Here is a 23929-nt window from a genome sequence, read left to right as displayed (position 1 = left end):
TTTTTCCTGCAGGACTTAAGAAGTTCAAGCATCTCACTGTCTCTGTCACACGTGTAACTTTTTTCCTTTCTTTTTAAACTTGTGAACAGTATTTTGCAATAGAGGAGAATTTGTTGTGACTTGCCATGAAACCCTTGAATGCAGAATTAAGCAGAAGGTTGTATAATGCAACTTTCCTTCAGCATTTTTTTTTTCACAGAGTGAGCGTAACTTGGTGGTACACTGATGGAGCACAGTGGGATGTGTGTGGATGAGATCACCAGAGAAACAAAGTGGTGTCAGCTGTCACTGCTCCTCTTACTTAAGCTGAGCAGTGACCTGGAAGTGAGGTTTGGGGCTTTGGAGGAAATTTTGTGGTATTTCTTTTTCAGTTTTGTGGTTAAATAAACAAAAACCCCAGACACCTCATACAAATAACTATTTGGAGAAAGGTAACAGGGCAGCCCTATCTCTTACCTTCCCTCCTTTTTTCCCTTAAAAAAAAATATGGTGGGAAAGAAGGGAAGCTTAACAAAGTATTTGAGTTTCTTGTGAAGTGAAGGTTTAGCAGACACTCACACCCCCCTAATCTAGCTAAACTGTGGTAGGTAATGTCATTTCACAGTAAGGTACCTGACTGTTTTGGCATACTGAATTTAGGTCAGACTTGACAAAAATTGTTCCTGTTGATCAGAAACCATACGTAATTCACTCATCCAGCAACACTCAGACCTGTCTGTGATCTATGCAAATTGAATTGCTGAGGCCATGCAGGTGTGTTTCAGGTATGTGAGTGCACAGTGCCCAGGTTAAGTTAGCTTCTGGACCCTTTCTAATCAGGTAAGAGAAGCAGGTACTTTTACAATATGGGTCAGAGTTTATGAGGTGCCTACCTCGGGAAGAGAGAGTACTTCAGAGCAAAAATCACCTCTTGAAAGTATTAAAGAGGCTAAAAGAGTAGCTCACATGTGGACAGCAAGAGTTAGCTGAGATAGACTGGCCCATTGTTCCAGTTTATTTCCTGTGTAGAAATTTATGCTAATGTGCAGTATCTGGGAGTGTATTTGCCATATAAACTGCTTCCTCTTATCTCAGTGTACAGAGAAGTCAGTCTTGCCAAACAAATGACGCAAAGTAGGATTGATTCAGCATCATTTCTGCCTGTCATCAGAAGTCAGATTTTTGTGAAGATAGTCTAAAGAAAAGTGACTTCTTAGTTTTGTGTGATAATTGTATTTACAAGCTACGCATCTCTAATATTCTTTTTGCTTGGGTAGGCATATAAGCAAAGATAGATTCATGCTAACCTACTTCTAGTGCCAAAATTTTCTGGTTTACTTTTCAATATGAATGTAGTGAACACACTTAGAGACATGGATGACAGATTTTTATTAAGCAAATGCCATCCAGCCTGAATGTTTGAATTATTACATGTGGAAAAGATGGGAAGAAGAATGCCCACTTGAATGCCAAGCATTTTTCCTAAGAAGTACATCAAGTAGAGCATTATAGAAGCTTTTTCTGTGCCTCTTCTAATTGAAGCAAATGTTGGGGGAATTTCCCCTAAAAGTTTGCATTTATGTTTAGTTTGCCAGTAATGTCTGTAGACACTGAGTTTCAATTAAGAAAATCTAGTTGCTATCAAAAAGACCCATTGTGTTCAGCCATAGACAACTGAAGCAACATAGTGCAGCTTCTGCCTTTGCATGAAGGTGATTCTGGTGAGGAATATTTAACTGGCCAGTTTGTAGGGTATCTGATATAGAGAACATCTGCATTTGGTAAAACCACCGTCTTCTGCAGGAAGAAAAACATTTATGGACAGCCTCTTTCTGGGCCAGACCTTTAGAACTGAGTGTGTAATGCTGGTATTCTGGGAGCAGAAGGGGATCACACTTCACAGAGGAACCTGCATATTCCCAGTTGTGTTGTACCAGGTAGGTTACCTGTCTCTTAGTGCTGGTCATCTACTGTGGGAGTCCTCATCCCTCACCCTGTAGGAAACCTTTGCATTCTTTAGTCATTGCATGAGGACCTGTAAAACTTGTCTGCTCTAGAGAGGTTTCATGGGCTTGAGCTGAGTGGGCTCTGCTTGGGTTTCTGTAGGTAGACCTGTGCTGGTGAGGATCAGAAATGAGGTAAATGTGGACAGTTTGGTGAGTGACATGAAAGCCACACTATAATCACTGGAGTCAAATCAGTTGCTTCAGTACAGCTAGGATTTTGCCTCGCACTGGACTGGAAGCGAGATGTTTATATGCATCTAAGATGAAAGAGGATGATGTTTATTGAATAGTTCAGGGACATGGGCTTCCGCAGAGGGTTTGACTCCAGAACACTCCTACTTCGATAGCTTGTTCTGGGCCCTGTAAAATGTGCCCTTGTGAAATGCATTCAGTGCTGGCTCCTTTGTAGTAATGAGTTTTTCCTGTGCACAATAAACAGTATCGGGACCCAGTCCAGAACAACATTCAAACATCTTGGGTGGAGTATGCCCTTGTGGTTACCCTGGAATACAAAACTTGGATGCACGTTCTCCAGGTTGGAAGCTTCTGTAAGAATAGCTCTGCTTTGCTTATGAGATAAAGGCTCGATAAAGGAAATTGTACATGGGTACTCTGCATCTGTGCTGTTACCAAACAGTGGGATGTATGTGAGAGAAAGTAAACAATGGAAATTAAAGACCCCTGGAGTATGCATTGCCGCTAGCACATCCCTTGGAAGACAGTCGTGAACAGCATGTGCTTGTTTGATAACTCTCCTGTTCCTAGGTTTTGTGCCGTGAAAAACCCAAAGAAATCCTTCAGCAAAGAAAAAAAAATCTCCCAAATAAGTGCTTGTACTATTTCTCTTTAAATTTCGTTACGAAATAACTTTAAGCTTTTCAAAAAATTGTACCCTCTGAAAGGGTATCTCTTTGAAAGTGGAATGAATTTGAGAAGAAAGTATTTTCTTTTTCTAATAGTGAGAATTTACAGCACTCACCAGTATTTGCCAGTGCCGCCTTACTGGTGGGTTCATGGCCTCCCTGAAGTTTCTTAGGCACTACAGAGTTACTAGGGACAAAAGACCCTGGAAATGTGTTAGGGGTTGCATAATTGTGTGTTTTGGTTTAGCAGCCATTTTTCACTCCTTGCTTGCTGTTCAGTTGGAGAAAGGCAAAAAATATCTGTTGGGGAGGAAAAGGCATCTAGTCATAGTATTTTGAAATGGATTTGGTTGGGGATTTTTTTGTTGTTTTTTTGTTTGGGTTTGGTTTTGGTGTGGGTTTTTGGTTGGTTGGTTGGTCGGTTCGGGTTTCTTTTTTTGAGGGGTAGGTTGTTCAGGTTTTTGTGTTGTTTTCCACAGCAGAAATGAGAGTGAATGCTCTCTTTTACAGCAATTAATGACAGGTTATCATTGGATAATCCAGGTTGGAAGGGTCTCTATTCCAGCCTCCTGCTCAGAGGTTCAGGTCTGAGCTCAGGTCAGGTTGCTCAGGGCATTGCGTGGTTGGGTCTTGAAAACCTCCAGCAATGGAGAGGTTAGCTTCAATGTAGATGTCTGTTCCAGAGCTGTTATCCTCAGGGTGAAAAAAAAAATTCCCTTATACAAAGTCTCTATGTTGCTTCCACTTGTTCCTGTTGTTTCTCATCCAGCCAAGAGAGAAGCAGCCAAAGAATTTGCTTCAGGTCACACACAGTGCTACACCGATGGGTTTGTTTTTATGAGAAGTAAAATGTTTAAAAAAGCCACAACAGAATGTGGAAATCTGAGTCTTGTTTCTGAAAGGGACTGGAACACATGGGTGGCAGTCCACATTTGACTTGGACATGCATAGGTGCGGAGCATCACTGAGTCAGGCTGTCCGTCTTTTAAGCTTCTGGGATGTGAGGAAGCTCTTTAGACCATATCTGGATGAATCATTTCTTCTGGAAGTGCCTTTTTCAGGACTGGGACCTGTTACCTCGAACATCTGCTATGTTAGCAATTTCTGCTGGCTCTGTAGAGCTGGACTTAGCACCTGTAAGTGTGAGAGTTTGCAAGGTATGTATGCACATGGAGCTGCAGACAGATGTTCTCTCAGTCTTCCCAGCCACACCTAGACATCTCCTGTTGGAATTAGTGAAAAGTAAATGCGTTCTTACAATTCTTTGAAAATGTTAGCTGCCTTTACGGTGTTTGTTTAAAAAAATCTGATCCTCAGTTGGTTTTGAAAACGGGTCTTAAACTTCAAAGTCATGGAGTCACTGATGAAAATTTTACCTTTATTTATTTCCGTGGTGCTTTTCTGCCACAAAGGTGGCAGAGGAATGTGCCACCAAGCCATTATGGTGTCTTGACAGCATTTTTGCTTGACACAGTACCCAGAGAAGATCAGATCCTTTCTTTCCTTCCTGTCACATAGTTTTCTAGTCAGAAGCTGTACCAAAGCCCATGGGGAGAATGTATAGACAGTTGTATGCAATAGACTTGCTTCTTATGCTTTACCTTTGTTTGGTGGTTTGGGAAGCCAAAGAGCAAAGGGTCCTTCCTCAATCTGTATTGTGCTTGGCTTGCTAAATGCTGGCTGCTGGGAGGGCTGGGTGGATGAGCAACATGGTGATGTGAGTTGATTTTCATGTTTCATTCTTGTCCAGAAGCACCAGTGTCAGCATCGGGAGAAACCCATGTGTTTCCCTAGGCCCTCTTGCCACCCTCCTCTGCTGAGCCCCTTCAGCAGTTCCTGTGCTTGGAATCACCCTGGGAGGGAGAGAGTATCGAACCTACACGTGAGAGTGAAAGGATGGAGGAGGAAAACCGATTTTCCCTATGATTTGCAGGTTTTGGTTAGGTTTTTTTTCCCCACTTTTATTGGCTGTGAGTGCAGCGACCGCTGTAACCACAGGGCCTGGGCTGGCTCCCTCCCCCACGCTTCCTCTCCCAGGCAGAGCACAGAGCACGGGCTCTCAGATTTCCTCCAGCGCAGGCCGATGGCGGCTCTTAGATACATTCCTCTTAGCACAAAAGAAGAGGAAAAACTGCTCTGCACACGGGCAGATGGCCGACTGTTTCCTGGCAGCACCCCTCCAATGTCCTTTTTCCTATTGTCCTGACAACACTGGCATGCACACACCCACAGAGAGCAGCTTTCCTCCTTAACAAATAAATAAATGCAGAGGTTTTTCTTCTCTGGAGATGTTTCCTCCTCGTTATGGGTAAATCTTTAGTGGTTCATGTGCTGCCTGGCCCTGCTCTCTGCTGAGGAAGGTTGAACGAGGGAATGGTGTGCTCCACTCTGGTTGAAAGCTTTTGATAAGGACTAAGATCTGCAATAAGCAAGTTCTACATCTGTGATAGCCAAGATATGTGAGATAGTGAGGGTGGGAGGAAAGAGGAGGTTGAGCAAGGCAGGAGAAAGCAGGGTCTCTGGAACCCAAAAAGCAATCTACAGGTGACTTTTTGCTTGAGCTCAGAAGGTGGTGCTTAATTGAGACAGACTGTAGCAGCAGGACTCAGAGCTGGTACAGGAAGGTCTTCTGGAGCATGCAGCTGTGCAGATGGTGCCCCAAGGTTGTGGCGATGCACACTTCAGGAAGCTGTGTGCCAAATCATCATCAGGAGGGGCAAGAGTCAGCATCCTGCAGGGTGAAGGCCACTGAAGGAAAGATCTGCTGAGGCTCCATTTGTCTTCCCCAGTGATAACTTGTTTTGGAAGCAGTTGAAGTTCTTCATTTTAATGCTCTTATTTCCTTTCTGAATGTGAGACAATTTGTCTTCCTGCCAGGAAACTCTTTGCAGACTTGCTCCTCGAAGGGACCTTTTCGGGTCCCATTTATGCTAGAATAGCAGAGGTTATCTCACATCAAAAATGAATTCCAGTGTGTTTCATGAGCTAAACACTGTATTTTAGTGGCATGTTGCTTCCTATGCTGTCAAATATTTGCATTTCTTATAAGCGTAATAATGACTCTGATTTCTTTCCAATGCTTTTTACACTATAAGTTATTCACTGCTGTAGTAGGACTGGTATATTTGTAGCACAACATTTCTGTCAAAGAAGAGAAAGTATCTACACCAGTATTTCTATCAGTTTCTACACTGGTAGAAATGCATATTTGATAGTGTAGTTTCATCTTTTTGGGGACTGAAGCCAGTTCCACTGCCTCTGCTAGAAATCCTGCCTCTCCATGTGGCATAGACTCTTCTGCTGGCAAATGCATGCTCATGTAAATCTGGTCCATATTTCTTTTGTTTTACTCCATATTGACTACAGTCATCTTGTATGTGGGTAGTTTCAAAGCCAAAAAAAAACAGGTATGAAACACCGGCTCCACTGATGTCATCAGCAAGCTCGTGATTGCTTCGGTAACACAGGATTCACTGCTGATGTCTTCTTCAGCCTTGACTTGAAGTGTCTGAATTTTCATTTATTAGGCTGCAAACTGTAATTAAATGTTATCCCACTTTGAAAGGGGCTGAGCAGCCCAACTGTTTGCACACAAGTGCTAAGGCCATGTCTAAATCATAGGGAGATGATCTAGTGTTGCCAAGAACCGTCACACAAGAGCTGTTCTCTATTTCTCCTTTCACTTCCCAGGCTCTTGGTTTCTCCATCTGGAAATAGATTTTCTTTAAATCTTTTGTTCATGACTTACCTGTAGAAAGCCTAGCCTGAAATATGTTGTTCCACTAAACATTGCAATTACACTTCATTCTAGCAGTCAGATTTGGGAATACTGAAGCTTTCTCTTCCTTCCCATGTGAACTTTTTCTTAGTATTTGTTAACTTACCTGCAGGAGTGAAGATTCATCATGTTTCTAAGCATTAATAGAAACCAAACCCACCACCACAAAGAATAACAGTCTTTACCTTCTGTAGGTGCAGGACTTAACCTGTGAGCAGTGAATTAGAAAGAAGAGCATTGCTGGTTTGTTTGAGGTGGTCATGTAACATCCCACCACTAACCCTGGAAAATGCTGTGTTTTCTAGCAGAGGGTGTGGTTGCCTGAAGGAAACTGGAGGGATGTCGAATACCCTTTTAGTTGTTCAGCTTTTTTTTCTGTTTGTTTTATGTTTAGAGGGAAGAACAAAGAGAAAATCAGACAATGGGAAACGTGGGACAAGCGTAATAGTAGTGGGTGCAATGAGCCCCACCTTTAACAGAAAACAGTTCACATTGTGAGACCTTGGGTTTGAATTCTGTCTTCAGGTCAACTTATTTTTTGTTTAGGCCTGCAGTTTTCCATGCTGAGCATTGCCTCTGGCTGAATTACTTCTGAAAGCCTTCAGCCAAAATGTTTCACCTGTTTCAAAGAGTGAGGCTAGGGGAGAAAAACATGTTGCTTCACCTGTGTTAGAAAGTACATCAGGCTTTTCTTTTGCTAGGACTAATCTTATGCTTTGAAACAGAAATGTTATTTGGAGCAGGAATTTGTCCTTTGCCACTCCTGTGTCATCTCTACCTTAACTTTTCCAAGACTGTGTGGGACGAAGATTTCAGCTGGCACATGGTCAGCAGAGGTTTTAATTATTTTTAGTAGCTGAAATCTCAGTAGTTACCTTATTCCTGAATGTGCTGTCCTTCTAGCTCCCCATGCCAGGCAGGTGATGTTGCTATCACTGCGAAGTTTGACCTACAACCTTCAGCAAATGGGTGGTGGAGGGAAGTAATGGACAGGAGGTGAGAGTAGTTTCTGAAGGGTCCAGCTGCTTTACTACAGAACAGGTGTGGCCTAAGGAAGCAATTGAGGCACAGGGTGATCACCAGTATTGCCCACAGCACATCCTGCTGGCTCCCCTCTCCTCGTTGCTGAAGGTTAGCTTCTTTCCAGGCAAAGCCTTGTTGCAAACCCAGTCCTAACACTGCTTCTGTAATAAAACCCCAACCTGAGAGTCATATATGGATGGATATACAGCCTTTGCAGTTCAGAGCCAAAGGCTGGCTACCTGATAGGTGGTACAGAATACATTTATGGAATTCAGTAGGAGCTCCTTGTAAATCTCCGACCAGGAACAGTGGACTAGACTACCAGGATTTTGTTTCTGCTGTGCCACTGATTATCCCTCTAGGACCATAGCAGAAAAGAGGTAGAAATGGCTTTATTTACTAATACCCAGAAGAGGCAAAGCCTGGACTAGGAAGGAAGGAAAAGGTCCTCGGTCCTAGTCAAGGTCAATGATTTGGACATAAAGATGCAGTCATTCTACTTCTGAAGAAATAATTGCTACACTGCGTACACATGGGTATGCAATCAGGGAGAGGCGTGGGATCCGCTCAGGATATTGACAGTGGGAATGTGTGTATGGAGTCCAGTGTCTTCAACAGGTAGGTGCAGACTATGCAGGGCAAGTGTTGTCTCAGGTAAGCACTGTGGATGTGCAGAAGCTATATCCAGGAGTTTGGGATGTTTGGTAGCCAGGAGAGAGCTGTAGTGGATCTAAAACCCGGGGAAATGTATAAGCTCCTTAGGTTCTGCTCCTCAATTTCTCCCTCAAGTTCTGCACCAGACAGTCTGGTGTCAGGTAGCTTTGTTCTGGTGACACTACGCCTGGGGGCAGGTAAAAAGAGAAAACCATGGAAGCTGTAGGGAAGCAGCTTCTAAGGTAGTAGATTGAGTGGAAGAGGCTTACTGAGGCTGTAGGTGTGGAGGAAAGGCTGTTTCTGGTGGAGCAAGGAGGTAGGACACGAGTGATGGAGGGCTGAGGGCCCATAAGGGATATGGGATAAGGGATATTAGTTTGGGCAGGGAGGAAGAAGTAAAGGGAGAAGGAGTCTGTAGCTAGGAGCCATCCTAGAAAATCCTTAGGGTGGAAGGAAGATATTTGGACAAGCTATGCTGGCTAAGCACTGATTTGACAGGACAGAACTGGAAAGAGGGGGATGCAGGGAAGTGGTGGTGGGGAGGATGGGGAAGGACAGAGAGGGCCTGGCTGGGATAGCTGACAGTGTGAGATTAGCAGTGGGTGAGGAAACTAGGACTTGAATAATGAACCCAGAGCGTTAAACCCAGGCTGTTTGATCAAGGGGAGACCTTGGAAGCATGGACTGGCATTGAGTACTTGAAGAAGAATGCATGTAACACGGATCTAGCATGCAAGAAGGGGGGACAGATCAGAGAAGTTTTTTGCAAGATGGGGTCAAACTTAAAAAACATGTCAGGCTTGACTGGGCAGGCAGTGCTGACATAGTTTGGTATGTCTGTGATCTCCATCAGTGCAACAGAGGGGTCCTGCTCTGGAGGTGAATCTGGGTAACGCAGCAAGTGAATTGGGTGTCTGTAGGGGTTCCTTGCTTAATTTGGCAGGTACTGAAGGAGAAATGGCTGGGAACCTTCTCACCTGCCCTTCCAAGAGCTCACCATCGTGTTGGACAAATCCTGAAAGCAAGATTTTTTCCAGCTGTTTGTTCCTGGCCTGGGTGTCAGATGTGGGGCTGTGGGCCTGGCTTCCCAGCCGCTTGTGAAGGCAGCGGGGCTTGCACTTACAATGGTTTGAAAAATCAAGTCTTGCTCGTCCCTGTACTAAGAGCGAATTGTAGTTTTGCCCATAGTCTGTGCAACCCAGTTTGCCATTTATATGGTGAGCAACAAATTGCCTTCAGGGGAAGCAGTGAGGAGAAAACAAAATATTCAGTGAAACTGTCCCTGCAATATGATTTCATCCCTTGCCTTCCATGTGCCTCAGCGCCTATCAGGTTTTCCATGACAGGTGACTGATGTCACTGTCTGAGCAGAAAACTTTTTGCTTTCCCCCACCCCCTTTTTTTCTTGGCTGGTTTAGTGAGTTGAACAAGGGAGTTTGATAGCCCTTGCTAGCTCAGAAAAGGATTTGCAAGCACTGGAATGGATACAAAGGAAGCAGGAGCAAGAAGGGAGGAAAAAGTAGGCACCCACTTAGTCAAGGACAACTATTAGATCTGATCAGGCGTGTTCTTAACCAGGAGACACATTGCTGGCACCCAAGGGAGGAGCAGGGGCTGAGAGAGAGGGAGAAGCAGGACAGTCCCTTTAACCACAGTAATCCTTTAAATCAGGTTAGTGACACACAAGCAGGCAGTTTGTTCTTGGGCTTAGGGAGGGAGAAGGTCAGTAGGATGAATTATATCATAAAAATAAAGACATATCATAACATACAACACAGCTTTTCTGCACGCAGGCTGAACGCCAACACTGTGAGTTTCTACATTCCTCGCATTGCAGCGCTGTTCTTTTGCCATGGGGTGCATGCACAAAGGGAGAGGTTGTGGTACATCGATTCCACTTGGGGTTTTTGAAAATACAGTTTGTTTTGACACATGGGGTTCTCTTGACCCCCTTGTAAGCCCTGTGGTGGAAGATATGATAGATCAAAGGGAAAAAGGAAAGAATGGGGCAAGGGGGATAGGAGGTTGTGTGGGATCTGTCTCTAAAAGATACTGTAGGAATATGTTGCTTCCCAGTCATTGGTCCTTCATGGCTATATCTATGTAAGTTTATCCTGCTTTTTTTCCTTTAATAAATGACATGGGCCTGACTGGCTACAGTTAGGATCCCGTTATGAGTGTGGTGAAGAACAATCCCGCTGCTAGTGTCTTCAGACTCCGTGGCCAGGACAGTCAGTGCCTGCAAAGAAGTGACAGCTCCCCTTGCCCCGAACTAACCCTGCCCAGCACAGAATGGCAGAGTGAAGGCACCTCTGGTGGTGGCCAGGTCCAGGCCACTGCTCAGAGTGAGGTCACGTAGAGGAACTCACTCAGGACATCGTCCAGTCAGGTTTTGAGCATCTCCAAAGATAAGGCCTTCACAACCTCTCTGGTGCTCAGTCGCTCTATCATTAAAAAGTTTTTTCTCATGTGTAAGCTGAATCGTCCTCTTCACTGGATGCTGCTGCTAAGTTCTGCTGTTGCAGAGGTGGCCTGACCTTGGGGTACACTCACCTGCAGGGCTGACTGGCACATGAAAGAAGTGGACTTCATGGACGTCTTCTGAGAAGAAACTTGCTGCTGTCTGCTAGGGAAGACTCAAGGCACATGTAGTCAAGCTTTGGATCAAATACCCGGAGCGCAAGTCTTAGAAAACCTTTGCCTTGCCATTATATTGGTGGTGTGCACCTCGAGTCAGTGACTCCCCCTCTGCAAGCACACTGTTCTGCCAGGGAAGCCTGCTTTGAGGGCCTGTTGCCTTGTCTCCACATGGCTGGTGTCCTCTCTGCCCTGCAAGGGCTCACCCCCTGAGGTCAGCTGCTGGGGATCCGGAAAAGGCAACATGCCTATACCCCAGCCCAGGGATGCTGCTTGGTGGTGGGACTCTGTGCAGGGACCCACGCAATAGCCTGTGTGTATGTGCGCAAGCATGCATCCTCATGCCTGCTTCTTCCCCCAGAGGGAAACAGCCCCAAACAGCAAGGGCTGGGGGAGGGAGCCTTGGAGGCTTTAACTGTTAACTTCCCCTTACTCATGATTTTCCTGTTAGTGTTTTGTCTTCTTGGCATCCTTCCTGTTCCAGATATATGTATGTTATATATTGTTGTCTTATTGCTGTCTGTTGCACCCTTTGTTCTGTAAAGCTCTGAAGTGAGGAGGTTACTTGCAGGCTTTGTGTAGCTGGTCAAAGTTCCTCATTAAAGTAACTGGAGAGACAGTTTCCGTGAGCACTAAGAAGAAATGCAGCATGTCTTTTTTCTCCTTGGAGGAGAGTTTGGTGTTGTGAAGCCTTGCTGTTTGTATTTGCAAGCAGTGTGGCTAGTGTCCAGTGATGGACTTGGATCTGATTTTTGTGCGAGATACAGAATAAACAGAGCGAAGAAAATCTTGAGTTGTGCCCCTCCAGCATGCAGCAATGGTAATACCTATCCCCAAGCCACAAGACCCTTTGAGGTATGCTTGGTTTATTCCCCACAAACAAACTAGCGAAGCAGGGAGGCCTGGGAGGCTTGCTGCCATCACTGCCTGACCTTATCACAGGCAAGACTCCACATGTGTGACCATGAATGCTGGCCACGTATGTTTCTGATAATGTAGACTGCAGGTCATTTGGTGCTCTGCAGGTTTGGTGGCTGTACCAAATGCAGTGGGCAAAGCTGGTTTCTTCCTCTCCCTGAAGGAGCTTAGCTTGTGTTCCTTTGGAAGGCTTCTGTGTCTTTTAGGGGTGGGAGTGTGCCTACTGTCAGTGCCTCTCTTTTATTTGCTGGTTGCTTTGGAAACATCCTGCGGTATCTGGTGCCCTGAACCAGATGTGCGTACTCCAAAAGCATTTGTATCGGAAGTGGGGAAGAGGGCAATGAGGAAGGGGGAACGGGAGGAAAACTTAAATTAGAAGAAAGTCAAACAGCTATTGCTGGAGACAGATGATTACAGCTCATTTCAAGGCTGTTTCCTGCATGCCAATGATAGATCAGTAAACAAACGCCTCTTTGCGAACACAAAGCAGGCAGGAACTCTGTTTGGAAGAGAGAGGTCGGGATAGGTCTCGCTTCACTTGGTAGCAGGAAGCTTCTATCACATGGCCCTGGGAATTGTGAGGCCGGGTGCGTGTGGGAGATACGTGGAGAGGCTTCTGCTGGGAGACTTCACATCCTTCCCAGGGTCTGGCCAACAGGTTTGAGAGCTCCCTCCCCTCCCTCTTTCCTCCCACCTCCTCCCCTGTCCTTCCTTTCCCAGTTTAATTTTGAAACTGTATCAGATGACTGCTTTGTTCCTCCAAACAATGGCAGAGATTACTGAATAAATCAAAGCAGTGAGGTTTTCCAAATGGAGTTCAGCATCTTCTTTCCCTTTCTATGGCTTTTATATCTTGCTCCAGGATGCACGTGCCAGGAGTGGTGGCCCTGGGCTTGGGTTGCTGTGGGGCTGTGCTTCCCCCATGTCTTGCAGTGTTTGCATAACTACTTACTCTTTCAAGAAAGCAAGACCAGCTAACGTGCTACAATAGTCCCCTAGATGATGCTGATGCCAGCCTGTGTGTAGTGGTATATACTCTGCTGCTCGAGGGTGAAGGCACAGCAATCCCTGTATCTCCCAGGGATGACTTTGCCCCCAAGTGGCATGTGTTGTCAGTGGGTGTGTCGGTAGGTACCTGATTATTGTCACATTGAAGCATCTGCTGTGTTGCTGCATTGGAAGCTCCTTGTCCACTTATTAATCTGCCTGGTGTCAGTGCGTTGCTTTGGTTACTCCTGCCACATGTGGTGGCTGTGGGGGACAAATGTCCCTCTGGCCTTGGCTCCAAGTCATGCTGCTCTGCTGGTTTCAGCAGTGCTCCTTTCACAGGAGGCTCTTTTGCAGTGCCCAGCAACTGCTTTGTGCCTCGCTTCTGCTCACCAAGAGTGATGGGGCAGTCCCATCCACGAGTGCCCCTCTTACTTTGTATTACCTTCTTTTTGGCCTCTCATGCGGGAAGTATATCAGGTACGTGACTGTTCTGAGCACCAGCACGTATTTGCTCATAGCCAGATGTTGTTTCCAAGGCAGTGTTTATTAGGGGGCTGTTGGAAAAGGCTGAGAGATTGAGTTTCCTGATGGGGAAATTGTGTGATCTTCTCAAGACAGAGTTGCTTATCACAAGCAAACATTGGTGTGGCAGTGCAGCCACAGGGGCTGTGTGTATGCTGACTCCCATTGTTGTTATGTTTCTTACTGCTAAAGGTAGTGCTGAGGAGTTCTGGCCACTCACCCTGCTGTGCAAGACACTACATAAGTGGTGAGTGAAGAGACCATCCCTGCGGTAGGGATGCTGTAAGCCAAATGCTGAACAGGCTGTGTTGCAGCTTTGCAGGAGCCTGCTTTGATGCCCGTGTGAGTCACTGTTTGGCCATGGATCCGAGCGAGAGTTCAGTTTGCATTATTCTCAATCCATGGCAGTTAATGGGTGGATGAATAGATTTTGTTCCTCGGGCTGGTAAATTTTCTTGTCAGTGTTGCGAGGCTGTTCTCTGTCTATGAGTGAAGTGGGTGTTTGTTCCAGTTACTAATGAGGAAGAGAAGCCAAGGGGGTTTATTGTCTGGGGAGAGAGAGTCTGCTAAATGGCTAGCAATGAACTGCCTCGAGTGTGTACACATTGAGTTGACACAGAGTTCACTCCTTGCCTCAGGAACGTTGCCAGTGTGGGTTAAAGGGAGGGAGAGAAAACTGAACAAACAACTGATCTTTTTTCTTCTTTCTTCTTTCTTTTTTCCTCTCTTTGCTCAAAATACATGAACAGTGGAAGCGAGAGATCCTTTTGTTCTTTACTATTTCTGTTGTGGTGGGGTTTATTCTTTTAATGACAAGACCTACTAAATTTCCTGAGGTTCTCAGTCTTGTTGCCAATTGCTAGACATGGTGGGGCAGCATCTGCAGATGAGCCAAGTGCACAGATTTGAGAGCCTGCATATCTTCCAGATACTACCTACAAGATTATAGAATCACAGAATGGTTTGGGTTGGAAGGGACCTTAAAGATCATCTGGTTCCAACCCTCTGCCATGGGAAGTGACACCTTCAACTAGACCAGGCAGACCACCGTGGGAGGTGAGAAGAGATGATGCTGCAGGGTAACAGAATAGTTCTTTTATTTAATGAGTAAGAGTATTGTGGGGCAATAAAAAGAGGACAGAGTCTCTCTGAACTACACTGACCAGCAGGACTCAAAAGAGAGGGACAGTCACTTTATAAATGCTAGAAATCATAAGGCAAACAGAATGACTCATTTTTGTAGTTGATTTATCTTACTCCCATGTGGAGTTGTCCTCTGAAATCAGAGCAGTAGCAGCCAAACATGGCCCAGCGGAGAGAAGGAAACCAGTGGCTGCAGTGCAGTATCTTTAGAGCTTAAAACGTTTTCTGTCCCAAGCTGGTGACACTGTCACACTATTGCAGAGGAGCCACTTTGGTCACGTGGCCTTAACACAGGTTGTTTTAAAATTGCTTTTGGTTTAGTCTTCTGTAAGAGAAAAAACCCTAAGTCCACTGAGATTTTGGCAGCGATAAAATCTTCATGAAACATGCTCCATAGTCAAGTCATGGTACAGCTGCTGTTGACAAGTCAAAGATAAGTTTTGCCCTCAAAACCTGTTGACTCCTCCCTGGGCTTCTGAGGGGTAATGCTGTCACCCCTCTTTGCATTTCACTGAGAGGAAACCGAGGCTGTCCCCAGAATGCTGTCATGTCTTGCTTCTGCTCTTCTCCTGAATTTCAAGGGCAAATGAGTTTGTGTAGAAGGAGGAGAGGGGGATGCTGAGCACAGAGTAATGCCTCTTCCTTGTGTCTGTCTGCAGGCAACCTGCTGCTCTGCTGTGTGCTGACATGATGACAGCTAGCAAGGTGGCCGATGTGAGCAGCCAGACTGAAAGCAGTGTCTGCAAGTCTTTTCAGAGGTGAGAGCTGTCCATGCTTCACTGACAGTGTTTATTATCCCCAAGAGAAAGAAAACCAAAGGAAGGAAACATTCTTTCTGCTCCACACTGTCCCTCTCTCTTCACACGTTAAAACACACCCCTGTAGGTCTCAGGTGGTTTCATTGCCATCTCAGGACTGTGGCACTGTGCATTTTAGCATCCAGCCAGACTGATAGTGTTCTGGACTCACAGTGCTAGGAGAGGTCTGCTTGATGATCCCTGTCAATGTTTGCGCCACCTGCAGTTGAAGTCTTTAATGCTGGAGGCTCTGCAGACTTCTCAGACAAGCCCTGCTGTCCTCGCCCATTGCAGGTTTTTCCCAGTGTCCAACCTTGGTTTCCAGTGGGCAGTAGCACTGCAATGCCCTACTCCTTGGGAAAGGTCAGTATTCTCAGTGCTACCTCTTAACTGAAGCATGATGTCACTGAGACAGCCAGGAGTTAAAATATCTGTGAAGCTAGAGAAGAGCAGTATCTGGCTTGGGTCCCATTTCTGCTTAGAAACCCATCCCATACTCAGTTTGCAGTACAGCTGAGGCTACAATGGCTGCCAGCATTGCTTAACTCCAGGACAAAGCTCAAGGCCTGCCAGCACACAGGGTATCCACATGGATCCTCTTACAAGAGCACTAAGTTCTGGAAGAGGCACACTTGATACATTTAAGTTAATGGCGCAGTTTTCCAAGTTAAATCTCAGTGTTTGGATCATGGTTAAGTGGGACTAATGACACAGGTTTGCATCTCAGTAACTACATTGTGTTGTCCTGATACTCTTTCCCAAGCCCAGAGACATGGCTGAGTGCTTTGGTTCAGAAATATTTTGTGTTTGGAATAACTGTCTGTTCAGCTAGGACGTTATGATAAAGTATCACAATATTGTGGTACCACACACTTAGAAATCTCTAGAGTAAATATATTAGGGTTTTTTTTCAGTTTGGACTCAAGCAGCAAAGATGTTTAATCCTTTGCCTGGGTGCATGGGAGCCCAAGCCCATGTACGGCCTGGGATGATAGGGCCATAGAAATGTAATGCTAAAAGTACATTCTTTGTGCATTAATAGGCATTTGGGGAACGTTTGTATGGACAAAGAGAGATCCTCTGAGCAGGCACTAGAGGAATGGCAGCTGTACGGTATGTTTTCTCCTCTGTTTAACAGCAGCAATTTTGCTACTGTTGGTCCATTTCACATTTATTTGCATTGGACCTCCTTGGTGCCCTGATGGTGTCCGAATACATCTGAACATGCATGGAGAAAAGTGCTGGTGAACCTCTCTCACTGGTATCAGCATGTCTGATGTACAAAAATTACCTCTCTCACCTGCCACCTACTTCTGGCACAGAGAAAGACTTCATATCAAACTGTGTCTTAGTTGTAACAAGAGGACAGCATTGTGTTCTGGCTAGAGCACAGAGCACCTTTCCCTGAGCACCCTCTCCCATAAACCTGTCTCTGAAGTGCTTCGTTTTTAGCATCCTTTACTGTTACCAGATTTACGAGTAGAGCTTCTGGGATTAATGGACTAACCCAAGGGTGAGCAGTGATGGTGAATGTTTCCTCTCTTTTTGTCTTTGGTGTGTAGGATCAAGCTTGCAGATAAAACTGATACAGCAGCTGTGAAGGAATTAGAAAGACCTTCGTGTCGATTTTTGAGTGAGAGGTATTCTGAAGGTGCCTCTGTCACCCTGGGTTTAACACCTGAAGCTGAACCAGTTTCTTCTGTGGTGAAGAACCCACTGGGAGCCTTGGAGAACTTGATGCTGGATCCAAAGCTAGACTGCTTTCAGCAGAACATGCTTAGTCCCAAAATGATCATCAGTGACCCATCTGTGGATCTGAATGTTAAAGAAAACAGTAAAATCAGGAGACAGATAGGAGGCACTCAGAATATACAGTCACCTGGAAAAATTGGCTTGAGGAATAAGTCCTTCAGCATCAAGGACAAAATTTCAGAATGGGAAGGGAAAAAGGAAACACAGTCTGCTCCTCGCAGAGAGGAGGAACAGGGAGTTAGAGAGGAGCACAGGGTGCCCTCTGTAACTGAGAAGATGAGTGGGGAAGCACTGGTGACTCGAAAGGTGGAAACCAAGAGACATAAGAACTGGGAACTGGAGAGCAAAGGGGTGGGCAAAGAGAATGAGCAGAAAGCAGGAACTCAGAAAGGCACAGGGCATGCAGCAGAGCAAAAGGGGGAAGCACAAAAGGATAAGGAAGTGGAATCAAGCCCTGGAAAATGCAAGGAGGTGAAAGGTGGGAAGTGGGAGATCCAGAAGGAGAATCTTTCAGTGCTTAGTCAGGTCAAGAAGCTAGAGAAGGCTTTGAAAGATGGCTCAGCAGAGCTGCAGCCACAGTTGCCTGGTACTTATTATTCCCCACAGTGCTTGCAGGAGAAGGCAGCACAAGGACACACTGCTTCCGAGAGCCACGAGAGCGTATGTGGGGCTGAGCTCAACAAAAGGCTTCTTGGGTTGGACTCTGAAATCAGTGAGCCAATTTTTGGGACTCTAGAAGAAGTGAGAATTTCTCATGCGAAATCCAAGGGCTGCATGGTGGAGAATGTGTACACGGAGCCAGGGGTGCCAGAGAAGAAACCCTTCATCAACCCTCTGCCAAAGCCCCGGCGGACTTTCAAACACGAAGGGGAAGAGGACTGGGTGCCAGCAGCTAGGAATAAAAGAAATTTACCTCCTCTGCCATCCATTCCTCCCCCACCTCTGCCCTCTTCTCCTCCCCCATCAGCTGTCAGCAGGAGGCTCTGGAGCGGGAAGCACAAGAACAATGCTGACCACAGGTATTTGAGCTCTGTTTCACAATGGTGTTAGTGTTGATGGTGGAGTCCCACCTTCCCATATCTCTCTGGAGGAGGTGGATCTTCCCTCCACTCATAATCCCCAGAGAGCATTACTGGCCATAACCAACACTCAGTCATCTCTCTGAGAAATGTGTGAGTGGCCAGCACAAACAGCCTCACAGGGTAATTGTGAAGGGATAAGTCATGGCAGATTTGGGCTTTAAAGTCACTGTATTATGTGGCTTAACCTTCGAGCCCAAGATTGAAGGGTTTGGGGTTTGGTTTTGTTTTTTTTAGCAGAAAATCTATTTAATTACAAAATTACTACAGCTGGTCTGGAATGGTGTCTGGAATGATAATGTTTAGTCTCTACCACAGCGTTTTCACTGTTCCTAGTAAACCTATGCCTCTAGCTGAATCTGATGCGTATATATTCTTCTGGAGTGCTTTCTTGCCTTCCCTCCCCTCTCACATGATTGTCACACATTTTGGGGTGGGGAGTGTAAAATGCACAGCTGTTTCTAATACCCTCTGCATAAACTGTCACCTAAAACTTCCTGGCTTATTTGCAGGAAGGAAATTGAAACTTTACAGGTTTGGTAGGGGAGGACACTTGATTGAGCAATGCAAGAAATCAGTACTCACATGCAGGATGGCAGAATGGGTAAAAACAAAGAGCTGGTTTTGGACCCCCTATTCCTGCCAAGGGTGGGATCTGTGTTGTAAATGGGACCTCTCATGGCCTCAAGTTCTTTGCAGGGTTGCAGAATGCACCACTTAACACTTGTATCTTCACAGTGTGCTGTTGGCATGACAATCCAGATTATCTGTGGTGTCCCCAGAATGCCTTTATTTGTGTGACTGATAAAAATAACTGATCCCAGTGTTACTTTTTCATGCTTTATATGGGATGAGGCAGTGAAATGTTCTCCATAATTCATTTTGCCAACTGTGTGGCATGTTGGAGCAGTGAATTAGCTGTTACTTGGTTATAAATGCTGGTTTAACTGTATGGCTCTCGTCTTTGCTCCTTCTTCCCTCCCGTCAATGGTGCAGGAAGTCATACGAGTTTGAAGACTTGCTGCAGTCATCGTCTGAGACCGGGCGGGTGGATTGGTACGCGCAGACCAAGCTGGCCCTCACACGCACTTTATCTGAGGAGAACGTCTATGAAGACATCCTGGGTAGGAGTTTTGAATAGGGAAGGGATTTGACCGCTGATGCTGAGTAACTGAGAAGACGGTTAACAGGCACGCACCGGAGGTGCTGATTAAACTATGTTTATTATCCAAATGCAAACCAAGACATATTTTACACAGATTATTGGCAAGTAATAAGAAAAATAAACAGAACATTTCAAAACTCATCAGCTTCAAAGATGAACCTGAGGCATGCGGGAACAAGCTTTTATTTTTTGCTGGCATCTCTCCTGTCTTTCTTTTCTCCTGTGGACTAGTTCTCACAGCTCTGGTCTGTCCGTTGTGGTGAGTTTGTCACTGCTGAGATAGTCTGGAAACAGCCTTAAGATCAGTTCCACGGTTCAGAAATAGGACTGTGTATGGGTCTAGGTATCACTGAAATGAAGAGACTAGGTCCCACAATCTTTGAAATTGAGTTTTATTTCATTCTCTAACTTTGATGGCAGATCAATGACATTTCAAAGATTATTGTAACACTCTCGATTTCTGAAATGGGTTTTAAAACTGTGAGTTAGATGGCCTTTTATGGAACATAGAATCATTGAAAAAGCCTTCAGTTTTAGCAGCTGTAGGCTGGTGCTGTGTAAAGCTCTTGCCTGAGTTTAGCAGAATAGGAAGGTAAAGCTGCATTGCTCTCACCATGCAGCTGTAATCCTCCAAAGGTGATCTGTGTTCCTTGGCATGGGAAGAGCTGTGCTTTCTCAGGAGCGTGAGAAAGATCTCTCAAATGAATTGTGTTCCTTTGGGGCTGATGGCAGACAAGGTGATGCCAGTCTGTCCTTTTTGACGTATCTGAAGCTGTTGGCCTCGTGTTTGCTTTTTTCTTCTTTTTACTTGGGGGGCAAAGGGACAGGGAGTGCCTGAGCAGCTGCTGGTTGTTTTGTGTGGTGGGAGGTCTCAGGAACCACTGAATAAGGGTCACCTTGTCAGCTGGAATAACATGGATAGCATTACAGAGTGGCTGTATGGGCAAATCTATCCATTTAAACACAAGAGCACCCCTGTGTCCCAAGCTCGCAGGGAACTCAAATCCCAGGCTGAAATTCTTTTCCCCTTTGGCTTTTAGCTGCAGATACTGGAAGAAAACGAAGTTATGGGTAATTGTCAGCTAATGGAGCATGTTTGTTTTCTTTTTTTCTTGCTGCACATTTAGGCTTTGCCTGAAGTCAGTGATGTTTAATTGGTTCTTGCAGTCCTGGTGGTCTTACCATGGGAGCTTGGGAAAAGGGACGCACAGGGATGACTGAAAAAAACTACAGTGTTGTTTTTCAGAAGACCACAGGCACATATAATCCATGAAACAAACATCAGGCTGAGGAAGTTGGGGCTGTTCAGCCTGGAGAAGGCAGCGTGGAGACCTCATAGCAGCCTTCCAGTATCTGAAGGGGGCCTATAGGGATGCTGGGGAGGGGCTATTCATTAGGGACTGTAGTGATAGGACAAGGGGTAATGGGTTCAAACTTAAACAGGGGAAGTTTAGGTTGGATATAAGGAGGAAATTGTTTCCTGTTAGGGTGGTGAGGCACTGGAATAGGTTGCCCAGGGAGGTTGTGAATGCTCCATCCCTGGCAGTGTTCAAGGCCGGGTTGGACGAGGCCTTGGGTGATATGGTTTAGCGTGAGGTGTCCCTGCCCACTGCAGGGCGGTTGGAACTAGTTGATCTTAAGGTCCTTTCCAACCCTAACTATTCTATGATTCTATGATCATGTGAAAACCGTATCAGTGGAGGGGAAACCAAGACTTCAGCCACAGGACACTCCGGCTGACTGGCAGATAGTCATGTGTGTCCATCAGGGCGTGCAAACAGAAACATACACCCCATGTCCATATGTGTGACCTGTGGGGGCTCAGCTGTTGCTGGAAGAACCATTCCCTTTCCCAGCAAATTATAGAGATTCCCTTCATGCACCATATTTTTACCTGTTTACTAGTGCTTGCCTGGAGTATTGAAAATTGTACTGGGCAGATCATTACAAGGTTTATTTGTCAAAAGAAGGGAAACAGTGTCCTTTCTTTTAAACTGAGGCTAATTGGACGTGCTGCCAAGCAGTTTGAGGATGGGTGAGGCAACAGAATGCAAGCTTGTTCTTTTTTGCTTCAGTCTACTTAGTATGTAACAGCTGTAAAAAACTATATTTTTACTACTGAAATTTGCCACTGAAATTAGAAAGTAGAGCCACTTTAAGGAACAGGAGCATGTTTGCTGACAAAATGCCCATGCAGCCTTGCTTTGCTGGTGTTTACCTACTCCTCCTTGGTGAATTGAGATTCACCACTGTCGTGCTGCATATCACCAAGCCAGTGTAGAAGACAGTGTGGGAAAGAGCCTTGGGTTTCTCTCCTTGTATGAAGACTTCAGCTGCACTTCCGCTCCGCAGGGCAGGCAGGTAGGAGCGAAGCAGTTATATCCTATAGCCATTACTGGTCCCTGCTCCGGAGGCCTGCAGCATTACTGACCTCTTTGTTCTTAGCCAAGCGTTAGGTGATGGTAAGAGAGAGGCAGTTGCTTCAACTCCCAGCTGCAGTGGCATTGAATGATGGCAGTGGAGAGAGAATACTAATGTTTGCGTTTCCTAGCACGGCTGAAGAGTGAGATGTAAGAAGTTCATCATAATGTAATTTTGGGTGTTAAGAACTGGAATTAGTTGTGTGCTTCATCTCCAGAATCAGTGGAAAGAAAGCGACACCTCTATGTGGTCATTCAAGTCTTACTTTTTTGAGGGGATTCTAGGTAAGAATGAGCTGAATGTTACTTCAGATGTGTCTGTCCCCAGGCCCCTTCCAGGGAGGGTATCCTGACTTTGGATGGCCTAGGTTAAGTGAAGCGAATTCCTCCCTCTTTCTAAAGTGGAGCCTGTGAGGTTGAGGCATATGTGATTGGTAGGTGGGTTTGAAAGTCTGTGCTGTGTGATAGACATCGATGTTCAGAGTGGATTAAATCTTCCTGCAGTCAGCCCAAGAGCAATGCATCGCTTCAGCCCCCATTAAATGATGGCCGAAGGTCCCTTTAAATGTGAGCTTAAAACAGAAGAGAGAGGGCCTTTATGCTTGCCCTTCAGCTCTCAGTTTCATTTGGACAATTCTAAGCAGAAGACTGGAAGGAAGGAAATACAATTATGGACTGATGTGCCTGAGAACCTCACAGCTCCTCTGAAGGCAGGGAAATGAACTCAAGGACTCTCTGGGTCTGTTCCATCTGTAGTATCTGTGATATGTTTCTATGGCTGCATGTGTCAGTGTCAGGGTTTGGACAGTGTCCAGTGAGCAGCTGGACTTCTAGGGCTGTGGAGAGAATGAAGCAATTGCAGGAATGCTTGAGAACAGGTCTTTATATCTGATGTGGGAGGTGGGAGAAGGCCAGCAGATCCTCAAACAGATTTTTATGGCAAACCTCAAAGATTTTCTGCACTTACAGCCTCTTGCTTGTGGCTTTTTGCTGCAGATCCACCATCAAAAGAAAACCCTTATGAAGACATTGAGACCAACAGCCGCTGTCTGGGGAAGAAATGTGTCTTGACCTTCCCAGCATCCCCCACCTCTTCTGTACCTGGGACTCCCACTAAGGTACTTTGATTCAAATGACCATTTCTTCTACTTTGGAAGGTTTTTGGGTGAAATCCAGGTCCTGTATGGAAAAAGTAGGGATTTGCCAATGACTTTCATTGTGTTATGGTCTTTCCCTTTTTGTCTTTTACCACAGAGTACAGTGCGATAAGAGGGGATTTACTGCCCTTTAGCAAGGTAAAAAAAAAAACAGCTTCCCTTATATAAATGGTTTGTTGGCTTTTGCTTTTTTTCCTACCAGGGCTACCTTTCCCTGGTAGGGAGAAGACCTGCTAACATAGTGCAAGAAAGGTCTTCCTCCCATCAAAGAGGGATTTAAGTGCTTGGGTAATCAAGCCCTGCAGTGGTCTTGGTGCAGGGTCAGTGTGCAGCATGCAGTCTGCCCGATGCGAAGGTGAATCTGCAGCCCCTCTCTTAAGGATGCTTCTTTTGCTCTCTCCTTGATGAGACTGGTTGCTGGTAAGTAATGCAGTACCGATACCCTGGTTAGGGGGCCAGTACTAAAAAGGTGTCTTCACCAACAGCACAGCTCACAGCCTGGTGCAGTTTTGCTCCTTGGTAGTGAAACCAAAAGAAGAGGTAAAATATTCACTTCGACTTCTTGCTCAGAGCTCAGGGCTTACCAAGGCCAGCCCTGCTCTCATCCGCCTGAGTTGTTTGGTTGGTTCCTGTTGTCTGTTTAGATAGTTCAAGCCTGAAACAGCAGGGACAGTGTGACAGCAGAAGTCATCTTGGTAACAACTGGGTTCAGAGTGAATAGCAGGGATCTAAACAGTTTTCTGACCAGAGGGTTTTCCCAAGCTCTCCAAGTTACAGCTATTATTAGAGCTGTTACTCAACATTTTCAGAAGTCTGTCGTGCAGCGTTTCTTGATGTGTTGCTTAATCAGCATCTGAGGATTCTTAGGGCACTTCAACATTTAGAAGTTAAAGTTGTTTGGTGGTTCTCAATCCATTCTCCTTGTTGCTAGTTAGTTCTAGAGCATCAAGGGTCTATGTATGAGTGTTGGAATGATTTCCCTCAGAGAGCTTTGCAATCACCTGTGCACCCTGATTTCCCACCTCTGCTATCAAAAAGGGGCTGGA

General features: G+C 45.5%; 1 protein-coding gene across 4 annotated transcripts in view; it reads left to right on the top strand.

Moving 5' to 3' along the window:
• DENND2A (DENN domain containing 2A) overlaps positions 1-23929 on the top strand; it is a 61904-nt gene that overhangs the window by 8774 nt on the left and 29201 nt on the right. For 3 of the 4 annotated variants that reach the window (XM_062616448.1, XM_062616446.1, XM_062616449.1), the window contains exons 2-5: positions 15173-15271; positions 16873-18081; positions 19138-19265; positions 22723-22844. In XM_062616448.1, the coding sequence (XP_062472432.1) occupies positions 15201-15271; positions 16873-18081; positions 19138-19265; positions 22723-22844 (1530 nt within the window). In that variant the 5' untranslated portion in view covers positions 15173-15200. Of the gene's footprint in view, positions 1-15172; positions 15272-16352; positions 16424-16872; positions 18082-19137; positions 19266-22722; positions 22845-23929 lie in introns of those variants that run through there. The other variant, XM_062616447.1, reaches the window with a different exon arrangement.

The sequence above is a fragment of the Pezoporus occidentalis genome, unplaced genomic scaffold (genome assembly GCF_034315485.1).
Source record: "Pezoporus occidentalis ecotype Australia unplaced genomic scaffold, CSIRO_AGI_Poc_V1 ctg19, whole genome shotgun sequence".
Classification (NCBI taxonomy): domain Eukaryota; kingdom Metazoa; phylum Chordata; class Aves; order Psittaciformes; family Psittacidae; genus Pezoporus; species Pezoporus occidentalis.
Note: the sequence above shows the minus strand (reverse complement) of the source record. Positions and strands in the feature narration are given on the sequence as shown.